The sequence below is a fragment of the Mustela putorius genome, unplaced genomic scaffold (genome assembly GCF_011764305.1).
Source record: "Mustela putorius furo isolate JIRA1106 unplaced genomic scaffold, ASM1176430v1.1 tig00000578_pilon_pilon_pilon, whole genome shotgun sequence".
Classification (NCBI taxonomy): domain Eukaryota; kingdom Metazoa; phylum Chordata; class Mammalia; order Carnivora; family Mustelidae; genus Mustela; species Mustela putorius.
This window is the reverse complement of record NW_025421422.1, coordinates 1,229,275-1,242,682: the sequence shown is the minus strand read 5'-3', so window position 1 is coordinate 1,242,682 and position 13,408 is coordinate 1,229,275. Positions and strand designations below refer to the sequence as shown.

General features: G+C 48.7%; 1 protein-coding gene across 4 annotated transcripts in view; it reads right to left on the bottom strand.

Moving 5' to 3' along the window:
- SEZ6L (seizure related 6 homolog like) overlaps positions 1-13,408 on the bottom strand; it is a 182,864-nt gene that overhangs the window by 27,473 nt on the left and 141,983 nt on the right. For all 4 annotated transcript variants that reach the window (XM_045081487.1, XM_045081488.1, XM_045081489.1 and 1 more), the window contains exon 10: positions 2,575-2,771. In XM_045081487.1, the coding sequence (XP_044937422.1) occupies positions 2,575-2,771 (197 nt within the window). The remainder of the gene's footprint in view (positions 1-2,574; positions 2,772-13,408) is intronic.

Below are 13,408 nucleotides of genomic sequence, written 5' to 3'. Positions count from 1 at the left end.
AGAATTAAATACAGAAGCCCACCTGCCTTCCCTGTGAAATTGAGTGTGTGTTTCTTTGACAGAAATAAGAACAGGATTGTTCTCATCGCATGTCACCTACATTTGCCCATATTAGCTAGGCTATGTATCCCTGAAACCCTGGAACCACCTCCCCCATTTCACCAGCCAGAGAAATAAAGGCAGGGAGAGTGGTCCATTCATGTCTGGCTCCTGGTGCCTAGTTCAGGGGCTGGCACATGTGCAGAGACTCTTGTGGACAAAACTCTGTAGAAAGTGGAGATAATGCATTTTTAAAATGAAAGAAAATAATATATGGAAGAGTTCCTGCTAATTTCAAATTGTCACACAAATCTTAACTTTCAGCTTCAATGAAGAGGAACCCCTTCTCTTCATGACAGCACCACACTGAACGTTGGCCAGATTTCCGGGTTAACCTTGGGTGGCCTTGGATAGGGTCAGATTTCCACCACTGAGCTGAATGGGGTTTCAGAAGACTGACTTGGACACCGGAGGAGACAAATAAAAAAAAACTATGACCTCATTTCCCAACTGGGGAGTGGGGGGCAGGGGAATGAGGAGTAGAGAAGTTTAAGGAGAGAGACTGAAGCCAAGTCACTAAAAACTCTCCCTCCAAAGGCAGCTGACTCTGGATGGTGCCTCACCTGGGCAGCCAGCACAAGCCGTCCCCCAGTGTCCAGGGCCCTGCCCAGTAAAGAGTGGGCGATCCACAGAAAGTAGCAGCAGTAGCACTCTGAAAACACTTAGCAGCACAATCAAGGGGGAAAAGGCCTCCAAGAAACATGAAAAAGATCAACACTTGTGTCTGTCCCTCTGAGAGGTGTAGGCAGAGTGGGCAGGGATGAGAAACATCTAAGAGCTAGAAACAAACACACAAAAAAGGCAGGGGACTTATTTTCAGATGCATCTGGCTCTTTGAGATAGCCAAAGGTCAGAGAGGGGGCTTGTGTTTTAGAGGCAAGAGGTGGGACACAGAGAATACTTCATAATAGAGATGGATGGGCAAATCTTCAAGCCGGGGGGAAGAAGGAATCACAGATGGAGAATCTGGCCCAAACCAGATGGTTTTTGATGGTGGGCGTGATAGTGGGGAGACTTGGCAAAATGACACCCCCTCATTTCCCCCTTTTCCATCCTGGAAATCAAGATGTCTGCCTCGTTCCTGGGCAACTCAAGCAAGTTCTCGGATTGCTGTGTGAATCCTGCCCATTGAAATGCTCAGCGTGTAATCATCCACCATCCTGGATGCCAAGAGGTGAGGTCTTAAGTACCCCCTTGTGTCTCCCAAGTTCTCTGCTGTTGCCAAGAATATCAGAGAAACACTAAGAACTGGGGGATCCAGGAAGCCCAGGTATGAGCCTCAGTGTCTGGCCCTGAGAAGCAAGACCTTTATCCTCGGTGGCCCAAGGCTTCTTCTGCTGTGACGTGACAGGATTGGAGCAGAAGCTCTGTCAGGTCAAATTCTTTCTGGGGCTGAGATTAGTGGAACTTCACAGCCATCCCTGGACTGCTGGCAGCAGAAGAAGTTGGGTGGTGGTGGGGTGTGGGGGTAGGGAGAGAAGGAGTTCTGTTTGGGCCATGTTAAATCTGAAATGCTGGTTAGACATGCAAGAAGGTAGCTAGCAGGGAGTTAGGTGGAAAGTTCATGGAAGAGGTCAAGGTTGGAAGTACAAATTAGGGGCAATAGAACACAGAGAGGCATCGCATTGAACCTCGGGACTGGATGACAGTGTATGGGGGATGAGTCTGGATGGACAGAGGACAGGGCTCAGTGTGGTGCTTGAGACCCTCCAGTGTTCTGAGGAGGGTGACAGAGCCAGCAATGAAGAAGAGGGGGTCACAGATGAGGAGTGAGGAGAGAAGGCTGTGGATGGAAGAAAACAGTAAGAAGAGGTGTTGGATGGCCAAGTGTGAACTTGGCTTGAACTTTATAGCAGCTTTTTTTTGGTTTTGTTTCTGCTTTAATGTGAGAGTGAGAGGAATGGTCTGGAAACCCCATTGAAGAGCAAGGAAGATACTTCTTGCCTCTCCAGGTCTTATAGTATAGGGGGTGGGAGAGAATGCATGGTCTCCCTTGGATGGGGCTGCAGAGGAAGAAGAGCCCTTAGGGAGAGCCCAGCTTCTGGTCAGGCAAGATGGTGGTGATGCTGTTTTGAAAAGTTGCAAATGCAGGAGAGTGTGCTGATGGTTTAGGATCCCTGCTGACTACAACGGAAACACCACAAATCTGAAAGTCACGAGGCATCATCTACTAGGTCCTGATATTGAGCCTCTGGAGCAGCTATCAGTTTTTTCCATTTTACAGATGACCAAAAGGAAGCTCAGAGAGGTCAAGTGACTTGCCTTAGATCACACAACCATTGACAGCAATACTAAAACTCAAACCCTGTTGTTTCCAACCTGAGAGCCCAAATGCCTAAAAGCTACACATATTTACTGTGCCAATATATTAAAAGATCCATGTAACACAGAACCCCCTAAAAAACATATCCAGAAGAAACCATCTAAACACTCACACACTAATGCACACACAAAAGGACTAGAGGAGACACTTACCTATGTAGTTCATGATAAATCCCTGGCCCTTCCCAAAGATGAGGCCAGTGGGGTCTGAGTGGAACTGGATAGTTAAGTCCGGTGTGGATGAGTACAGCTTCTGGGGACCACTGTTCCCAAGATACTGCCCCAAGATGTGAGGCATGACCTCATCGCCGTCATAGATAGTCAGGATGTCACTGTTGCTCAGGTTCAGGCTAGAGGAACAGGGCAGACAGAAGAGGAGGGGCCTTGTGAGACACAGTTATGGACATTTGACAAGCCTTTGATTTATTTTTTTCAGGCAACATACTCAGCGGCAAGCTCCAGACTAGGTAGGAACTGGGGGTGAGGTAGGCAGAGACCACAGGTGTGAGCAGGACAGGCTGATCTTGCCCGCGAGCACGCATGGTGCCTGGGTTTGGGGAGGGACTTACACGGGAGATGGTTCCCTGCAAGGAGCTCATTGCACAGTGGAATGCTGAATTGTAAGAGACCTGCGTTCAGTGCCAGTGAAGCTGAGCGCCGGGCACTGTCTATCTGCCGGGGGTGTGGCATGGGTTTTCCATTCTCAGAAGCAGAACAAGTTGACTGCCTCCTAATTAGAACCTGCATCTCCATGTTGGGTGAAATGAGCCTTCCAATCATTATGTGGCAAAGTCCTCAAAATCAGACCTGGTATCTGTGATGTTCAGGGGATGGGGCAGAGGGCGGGACGGAGGCACTTTATTCCTGAAAGAGGCTCAAGCCTGGAATCAGTATTCATAGTGTGAATGCGGGAATGCAGGCAAGGACCTTGACACTAAACAACAGGATGGCAATACATAGTTAATAATCCGGAAAGTGCTTCTGTGTGCAGCGGACATATGTGTTATGGGAGGTGTGCTGGATAAAAATGGATCTCTGATTGAAAGAATGCTAGGTACATCAGCATTGGTTGTGGACAGGTAGTAACTCATGCCTCTTTTTCCTCCCAGTCTCCTCCTTAGTTTCTTTCTTACATCTCACTTTTTCTTGTGTCCATCTCCCTAATATTTTTGAACACCTATCTGCCAAGCTTGGGTCAGGGGACATAAGAGTCACAGAGCAGTAGTGGATTTAAACTAGGGAACCAGGGACTGAGGTGGCAGTCATGATCCAGGTAAGTGCAGAGAGAGGAGACTGGGTAGCATCCTGGAGGCTTCCCTGGAGGAGGTGATGCTTGTTTCGGATCATCAGGAAAGTTTAGAGGACTGTAAGGTTGATAAGCAGGGGATGGTGAGAAGGCAAAGCACAGGTAGAAGGAGTTAGGGAATGAGATCATGGCTCCTGAAGGAATTTGCCCAGTGGTCAGTGTTCTCTAGCTGTGGCTATAGACACAGAAGCCTGGAGGGCTGTAGCGGACAGACAGTGCCTGAAGAGAGGGGCATTCCAGGAAATGGTCCCCAGCAAAGTTCCTAGAAATGGATGCAGAGTACAGATAGCCCTCCCTCCTGACAGCATCACCCAGCACCCAAGGGCAGTATTCCCCTTCCACAGTCTGGGAGGCAATACAGGAGGCTGGAGGAGGGGTGGAAACCGCCCAAGCCAGTGCTTCCTTCTGGTAGTAAGAACAAAGCAACAGAAAGACAAGGAACCTTTGTGGAAGGGTGGCTCCCACAGGGCAGGGGATGAATTGTATTCACAGTGATGTCCTCCCCAGCACCTCCCCAGCACCTCTCACATTCCTCCTGTAAGGTCATCCCAAGGGCCAGCTTAGGGAGATCAGCTTCCCTTGCACCACCCCCAAAACACTCTCTCCTAACAAAAGCTGTCCATGTGTGGCTTCCAGACAGAGCTGTAGAGTCATACCCTCTGCCAGTTTTCAGCGAGGGCTCCAGCCTATAAACCCTATTGCGCTGAAATTCTGAAGTTGCAACCTTCCCTTGCATGCCATTGGTGCTCCATAAATGCTTGGATATGAAAGAGCCTGCCAGAGAGTCTCTTTGATAGCAGAAACGGTGTGGTTGATGCCAGCTCTTGACCTGTGTTAGGGAAGAGCCTCTTAACTCTGAGAACTGTGAAAACATCAGTGGTTCACGAAAGCGCTGGACTAGGCTAGTGTGAAACATGGTAGATCGCCAATATTTATTCCTTAAACTGACTTCACAGCTGATATACTGTTAACAGTGAGTTCCAGAGAGTCTGCAACTTGGCTTTCCTCTATCACTCATTTCAATGATCTAAGTGTGGCAGAAGCATCTTCAAGGGGGCAAATAGATTTCATTTGAAAATGCTAGCATGGTTCTTTGTGCTTTGTAAAGCGGGAAGCGGCAGAGTGCACTGCCTTGGAAAGCAGTATGCTTTGGTTAGTTTCTTGGCTCTGATACTTGCACGGAGGGCACCAGTTTCTCTGAAGTTCCTAGACTGTGAGTTTCCAGTCTATGTCATGGGCTGCCGGAGTGAGGTAAGGCATCCCAGAAATCTGGGATCAAACATCAAATGCACTGACAGCACCTGAAAAAATGCGGTCAAGTCATTTGAATGTGGCATCCTGTCACCGTGTCATTATGAATGTCACCATCACCACCAACATCACCACTCCACCACCATCATCATCCTCACCAGCATCACTGTCATCATGGTCGCCAAGATCATGCTCCCTTTAGACAAATGTTTACCCCAAATGACATCAGATGACTTCCATTTGTGGTTTGCAACAGGGGTGGTTTTGTCCCCCAGGAGACAACGAGCAATGTCTAGAGATGCAGTTTTCCCAACTCGGTGGGGGGAGTGCCACTGGGGAGGCGATGACAGGGGTACTGTTAAACATCCGACATGACACAAGGTAGCCTCCCACAACCAAGAATTATCTTGTCGAAAATGTCAATTGCGCTAAGGTTGAGAAACATTAACTTATGTGAATGCCTTTTGTAAACTGTGTGCAACAGACCATTCATTGCAACATCTATTGTCCTGGGATTTCAGCAGAAGTCCCCTAAGCTAAGAATAAGCAAAGAGCATAAGAAGAAAGAAAGCATTCCTACTTTTTAAAAAAAACTGTTGACTGAAATTGGGTCCTCCAAGAAGCTGAGCTGAGCAAAGAGGAGTGTCTCTTGGCATCTGGCAGATCTGGAAGGCCACCCCAGGCAGCATGGTGAGTAAGAGAGAGAGGATGAAACAAAAGAGCCAATGTGTAGTCATTGGTGGGAGACTTCCACTGTGGGCACTGGGCTCAATTCTGCAGAAATGGTGTAGAACATGCCTTGGGGGAGAGGGAACTGGGAATTTAGCTTCCACCTCCATCCCTCATTGGCTCTGAGGGGTACCAAGCCCCCAGCACTTCTGGGCTTCTCATGAGGTGCTTGCAGTAGGAAGGCATGGTGGGAACACAGTGACAGGTGCAGCAGGGCTCAGATAGGGCCCTGGGGACACCTGTTACCACATCAATGCATCTCTTTCAGTCTAAACCCATCCTCCCCTATCTCTAGCTTGCAGAAGGCAGAGAATTTATTGGGTCATGGAGGAGGCACGTAGGAAGGAGTGACCCAGAGACAGCATCACTTGGGAGGAGGAATGGGGGGAGAGGAAAAAGTGTATTGCCCTCCCCTTAAGCCAGGTAAGGAGGGCTTTGAGGTCACTCTTGGTGGTATAGCAGGTGTCTCTGAGGTTTGGGGAACAGTGACTGCTTTTGATGCTCCCCAAGAGAAGAGTAATGACAAAAGTCAGTCCAGACATGTCTGCCTGCTTTGGGGCAGAGCCAAGAGAGAAAGAAGCATTGGAAGTCAGTTGCCTATTGTTGATAAGAATGGAGAGAATATTCACATTTTCTGGGACCAGATATGGACTTTGAAGACAGGAGCCACTATGGGTCTCCTTAAAAGTCTTCCCCATCCTGAAAGGATGATGGGGTCCAGCAGGAGGGAAAGCCAAGAGCAGCCAGATTCAGGAGGCTTTGTCTTCATCAAGCTCCCCATAACAGAGGAAACCCCCGGCATTTTGTATCTTCCATAGCAGAACGAGGCTGTCCGGTCAGGCTCTTTTTATTAGAAGGAAGCCCCTTCCCATCCCGCCCCTTCCCACTGCAGAATTCCCAGCCCCAGGAGCCCTGTGGTGGGGGCAGGAAGTTTGAAAATGAATGGGATTCAGGTGTTTTATGATGAGTAGACTAAGCCGCACTTGTTATGACCAGAAGACCTAAAAAAATTGAAGCTTCTACCCTAAGAAGTGCCAAAAAACAAACACACAAACAAAGACCCCCCCAAAACAAAACAAAACAAAACAAATCCCAAACAAACCATGAATGAAGGAACAGTGTAGGAATAAGATTATCCTCTGCCGAATCCTTCTGGATCCACCTTTCTGATGAATGGGTTCCACCAATATATGCGAATGCTGGTGATTGATCCCCTGCCCACCTTGAAAGACAAGTGTGCATTTCACCTGCTGTCCAGCCTATCTATACACCAGGGGCATCCAGGGTCCCTCTGCTGGACCATCCTCAGCAGCTGAGGTGAAAATGCAGACTTAGCAGCCCAGAGACTGGCCTGGGGCAGAGCAGGGGATTTCTACTGAGGACCTGAGTGATGTGTCAGCCAGAGACCATCCAGGGAGGTGCTGAGAAATCAGGATGTCAGCATGACTCCAGGACAAATGAGAGGAGGAGAGGTGCCCGCAGGTAGGTGGGTTCGATGGGACTGGAGTTTTTCTAGCAGGTGCCCCTCAGGGAAGATGCCACAGGGCCAGCCCCTGACTGCTCCAGCCCCTCTCTGCTGCCAGAGGGCAAGGCTTCCCTGGAGGTCCTACCAGGAGACCTCAGCTTCTGGGTCTCCTTCTCGCCCTGTTTCCTCAGCTGCCGCCTTTAGGTTCTCTCCATCCTTTTTCAGTTGAACTGTGGGACACCACCTCCTTGCCTGGCTCCAGTCCCTCTCCTCAGCAGCCAGATGAGTCTTTCCAAAACATAAATCTGGCCCCTGCACGGAGCAGATGAATGGAGAAACAAAATACGGTGTATCCCTACAATGGCTATCGTTCAGCTGTGAATAGGAACGAAGCACGGACCCATGCTATATCAGGTGCGAACCTGACTTCCCGCCGAGTGAAAGAATCCTATCACAGAAGGCCCCAAGGTGCATGATTGCACTGTGAAGAAATGTCCAAAATAGGTAAAGTCATAGAGACAGAAAGCAGCTTGGTGGTTTCCAAGGGCTGGGAGGAAGAGTCTGGGAGGAATGGAGACTGCTGGCTTAACAGGAGTGGGGTTTGTTTTGGGGAGGATGAGAGTGCTTTAAAACCAGACGGGGTGTTGATTGCACAATACTGTGAGGGTACTAAGTGCCACTGAGCTGTAGAAGTTAAATTGGTTAAGGACACATTATGCAAATTTTCAATTACAAAGACATTGCCCCTCATCTCAGGGTTAAGTGCAAACTTTTGGCCCTAGCTTCAGGGTTTCCCCTGTACCTATTAGCTGCATCCCCTTATCTCCCCACAGTTTCATTCCTCACTATCCCTTTCAACCCCGGTATTTTACACTCCAGCCAGAATCAATGATCCATCAGTCTCTCCAAGGTATGCGGAAGCACCTGCAAGGCTTTCCACTATTGTCCCCTCTAGCCTGAATCCTAATTTAGCCTTGCTGCTGTAGACCTGGGTAACTCCTGCCCCCTCATCCCCATCATGGTCTTCTGTGATTTACTCCTGCACAGAGCCCCCATTGCCCCATCTGAGTCTAGGCTAGGGGCCCCTTCTGTGCTCACCCCTCCTAGGGAGCTCAGCACTCGGCACTCCAATGGTCTGGGGCATCCGCACCAGACCAGAAGCTCCCTGAAGCAGGGGCAGGTCTGTCCAGCTCCCTGCTCTCTGGATCCCCAGCTTGACACCATGCTGAGCGTGTGTTGGATGAATCAGCATCAGCCCAGGGGCAGGTGTCTGGAGCTGAGCCTCAGCTGGCACCCAGGGTGGGCTGTAGCTCTGATCCCATCTCTGCCTGGAATCTTGATCCCAAATGGACTTACTTGTATCAGTTGTGGGAGGGGAACCCCTCTTGTTCTGGCTGCTTTCAACACTTGCCTCCATGGGTTAACTGGGAAGTTCTATATGATTGAAGCTGCCCCAAATGATTTCTGCTCCACCCACTCCCGTGGCCCTGATTGCCTACCCCCTCCTTTCTTTCCTGATATGATCGTTGCCAGAATCAAGCTTGGCACCATGACACCACTACATTGCCTGATAAGCCACTCCAATGCCAGCCCATGACCTTGACTGGCTACGGTGTAGCTCCTTCTCCCTCCCCACTTTGACCCTGCTCCAGGCATAATCTGGAGCCCCTTCCAGGGTCTGAGCAGCCATCTGTGGGCACACTATCCAATGCTCCCACTTCTGGTGTCCTCTGCCACCTCCTCCTTGTTTCTGGGCCAGATCTCTGAGAAAAGATCTCCCAAGATCCTTAGTTAGCTTTTGAATAACAACAGAGTCTTAAGCACTCAAGCAACAACTTACACTCTAAGACTTAGGCTCATGCCCATTTTCTAGATCAGGAAACTGAGGCTCAACTGGGAGAAACCACTTGCCCAAGGTCACAAAAGAATCAGGTCCAGGACTCTAACCTGAGGTGTGTTGGATGCCAAAGCCTGAGATGGGAACCACTATTTTACATGATGTCCCGTGAAAGCCACATGTACATGTCTCCAAAAAGTGATGAAGGAATGCCTGGGTGGCTCAGTTGGTTGAGCATGGACTCTTGATTTTGGCTCAGGTCACAATCTCAGGGTTGGGGGTTTGAGCCCAGCATCTGACTCTGCTCTCAGCGGGGAGCCCGCTTGCGGTTCGCTCCCTCCCTCGGCCCTTTCCCACTAAGTAAAGAAATAAAATATTAAAAAAAAAAAGTGTGACTCGTGCCAGTCAGAAAGTGTGAAAAACATTACAAACAGAATCTGCAGTATGAGGAGGCCCCACTTCATGGCCCCCGGCCTCCCGCTGTGCCTTACACTCTCATGGCAACATCACTAAAGTCCACTCCATCAGACTCGTCATTTCAACTGTGGTTTTCCTGCCAAGGTAATATTTCTTCTTTACAGATCCCTGTGTTGAAAGACTGTCTCCTGGGCCCCTGGGTGGCTCAGTGGGTTAAGCCGCTGCCTTCGGCTCAGGTCATGATCTCAGGGTCCTGAGATCGAGGCCCGCATCGGGCTCTCTGCTCAGCAGGAGCCTGCTTCCCTCTCTCTCTCTCTGCCTGCCTCTGTCTGCTTGTGATCTCTCTCTGTCAAATAAATAAATAAAATCTTTAAAAAAAAAAAAAAGACTGTCTCCTAAACATTTTACATTTCCTGGTAACAAATCTGCCTCGTTTTCTTGTCATTATTGATGATGTATAATTGAGTATGTAATAAAACCAGCGTTAAACTGATGGCTTTAGTCTTGGGGGGAGCACTTTCTTTTGGTAGACAGAAAGTTTCTGCTACATTTTTTAGTATACTTCAAAAGAATCTGGGCACCCCGTGGCTCGGTTGATGGAACATGTGACTCTTGATCCTGGGTTTGTGAGTTCAAGCCTCACATTGGGTACAGAGATGACTTAAAAGTAAATCTTGAAAAAAAACAAAAAAGAAGAGTCTGGGAAGGGTGCATAAGAAACTCTAGTCACCGTGGTTGCCTCTAGGGAGGGGCACAGGAGAGGAGGTTGTTGGCTGTGGAAACGAGGGAAACGTAATTTTCACAGTAGATTCTTCTGTACTTTTTGGATTTTGAATCGTGTGAATATATTACCTCTTCAGAAAGGATATATATTGCTCAAGGGATCCCCATTATTGTTTTCAGTAGGGTCTAGAGAGCCAAAGAGCTTAGGGTAGGATACAAATTTGATTCTGACACAGATTAGCAAACCCTTCTGGGCGGAGTCTTTCTTCTTATGGCCAGCAGAGGGCAGTGTGTGCCTAAGCATGGTGTACGCTGCCATTCGGGGGCTGCAGGTGCCCCCAAGGGGGAAGGTGGTAGGTGATCTTTGTAACTGCAGTTAATATTCTACAGAGGATGTAGAAAGAAATGATGAGCAAGCCACCTTGCTTTTCTTTATTCCTGTTTAAACAAATGGCTGACCCTTGCTTAGAAATCTTGCCTTTAAAAGGCTTTCCCCAGGGGCGTTCACGAGATGATTTTAGCTAGACAAACGTATTTGAAAATGTCTAATGGTTATGTATTTATTTAAATGTGAATTAGAAAATATATATAAATATACGGTCTGCACATCAAACTTCTAATTTCATGGACATTATTTTGCTTAGAGTAAGCCAAGTGAGAAAGCAAGCCAATTTATATGCAGTTTAAGGGGAGAAAAATTCAGAAGTCACCAGTGATAGAACAGGGCTGTGGAAAAAGCAAAATGAAGCCCACAGAATCAAGTCCAGTTTCTTAGCCTTCCTGGACTCCTGAGGGCCCACTGTGGGGGCCCCAGCCCGCTTCTGGTGTCTCCAACGTCTTCCTACACCAGACCCCTTGCAACTCCTAGACCTGCTCAGCCTGTGCTGGTCCCTTCATCTGGAATAAAGGGATCTCACCTCTCTGCTTGACAACATTTTATGAATCCCACGAGTTCCCTAGGTTCTCGCCACCCCACCCTGCATTTACAGCCATATGATAATGAGCCAAGTTTTCCATAAGGCTTCCGGCATGCCAGGAGCTCTACCAAGCACTTCACACACCACTTCTATCCTCAGACAAAGCCTGTAAGTACTACTATCTTCACCCATGTCACAGAGAAGCAAACTGAGGCACCCAGCAGTGAAGAAAATACTGCAGCTGGAACAGCGGGTCGTACAGAACAGCCAGAGTCCAAACCTATGGCAGAACCTGCCAGCTCTCACAACGGATTGCTCAAACTCCCTGAAACCACATGCTCTTTTATTTTCTTTTAAGGTTTTATTTATTTATTTGAGAGAGAAAGGGAGTGAGCAAGAGAGAAACAAGCAGATTCCCTGCGAACAGGGAACTGGATGCGGGGCTTGATTCTAGGACCCTGGGATCATCACCTGAGCTGAAAGCAGATGCTTAACCGACTGAGCCACACAGCCACCCCCTCTCCATGCCTCTCCCGTATCCCTGGAGCCCAGCACAGGGCTTGGAGCAGGTGAGGTAAGTGTCATTTATGTGGATGAATTATGGTGACTTTTTCCTCCATTTTCCAGATAGGCAAACTGAGGCTCAGAGAGTTTAAGTGACTTTAAGAAGACACTGTGTTGCAATTAAGACAGGACCTCCATGGGACTGCAGAGATGCTAGTTAAGTAAACCATAGGATTTAAATAAGGGGGTAGAGAGAGACCCCAGTACCCATAAATGCAGGGTTAGGTGCATTAAAATTTCTAAAAAGAACTGTTCAGAGTTCCTTTGTGTCCATTTCTCATCAGATCCCCTCAACCACAAAGCTATGTCATGAGTCCCATTTTACAGAGGAGTAAATGGAGTTTTGAAAGGCTCGGGTCCCAAGGCCTCTGTGCTCCTTCATGATGCTGCACGATCAGACTGACAGGCCTCAGCACTGTGGAGTTTCTGAGGATCCCTGTGGCCCAGTGCTCATTTGGTTTCAATTAAATTTGATAAAATGGCAGAAAGAACAAGAAACCATGCCAGCTCCAGGGAGGACATAAAAAACCAATCTTTCTGGCTCCCTGAAAGGACACCTGAATGCATTAAAAAATGCACAGTTTTCTTATTGCCTTTTTTTGGTGCTTCCTCTCTCCCAAGACATTCACCAAGGCATCCATCGAGGTCAGGTTTAGGACCCAGGCTTGGCCGGTGGGTCTCAGTTCTGGCTGCACATAACAGTCTCTGGGGAGATTTAAACCATCCACATGGTGGTTAGGCTGCACCCCCAGATCACTCAGACCCTCGGCATCTCGGGAGGTGGGCCCCAGGGTCAATGTCTCTCAAAATTCTCCAAGAGGCTGCACCAGCAGCCAGGACCCAAAGGGACTGCTATGCTGTGGTTTCAGTGTGGAGGAGCCTCAGACTCCGTTCTCCACCACCTTCCCTCTCTTCTCTGGTTTCTCCCCGTCTCCACCAATTCCCCCTTTCCTCCCCAAAGAGAAAGAGAAGAATGAGACTCCTGTGCTGGACATGCTTTTCCTCTGCGACCACTCCTGGACTGAGCTGCTTCTCATTTCCACATCGTTGGCTGGGTGGCCCATCTCTGAATGCTGCACACAAAGCTTTGTCAAGATCAATGACAAGACAATTCACACCCAGCCTCCTGAACCCGGAGAAAACCCACCAGCTCCTGGCTGTTTCATCTACGAAAAAAGTCAGTCCTTAACAAGCTTGGTGATCTTGCTCCATCTTGAGAGACAGAGCCAAGAGAATGGGCTCTGGTTCAAACCCTCGAGGTGCTGATTTCTAGTTGCGTGACCCAAGAAAGCGGCTTAACCTCCCGAGCTTCAGTGTCCTCCCCTGTAAGATGGGGATAATACAGTGGAGAGCAGTAAAGGAGGCCATGAGGGCCAGGAATTTGATTGAAAGGCCATCTTTGGCCTTTAAATGAATATTTGTAATGAATGATACAGTCCTGCAAAGGGATGAGGGAGAGAGGTAGGCTAGTGTGGCAGCAAAGCCCCGGTATCAGGAGATCACTCCCAGAGCCACCCTCTCTGCGACTTCTCTGCTCTGTGACTATGGATGAGTCTCTTACCCAACCTGGGCCTCAGTTTCCCCAGGTGACAATCTCAGAATCCCTGAACCGTAAAAAAAAAATATATATTAACAATGGCCACGATCTCCTCGTGCCTCACGCTTTCATTTTATTCGGAAGGCTGGACCCAACATTCCCCCCTTCCCCTTTCAGCAGCAATGAAGGCATCACAGTAGGGTTCAGGGACAGGTCTCAGACATAGGTTGGTGAAGCTTGG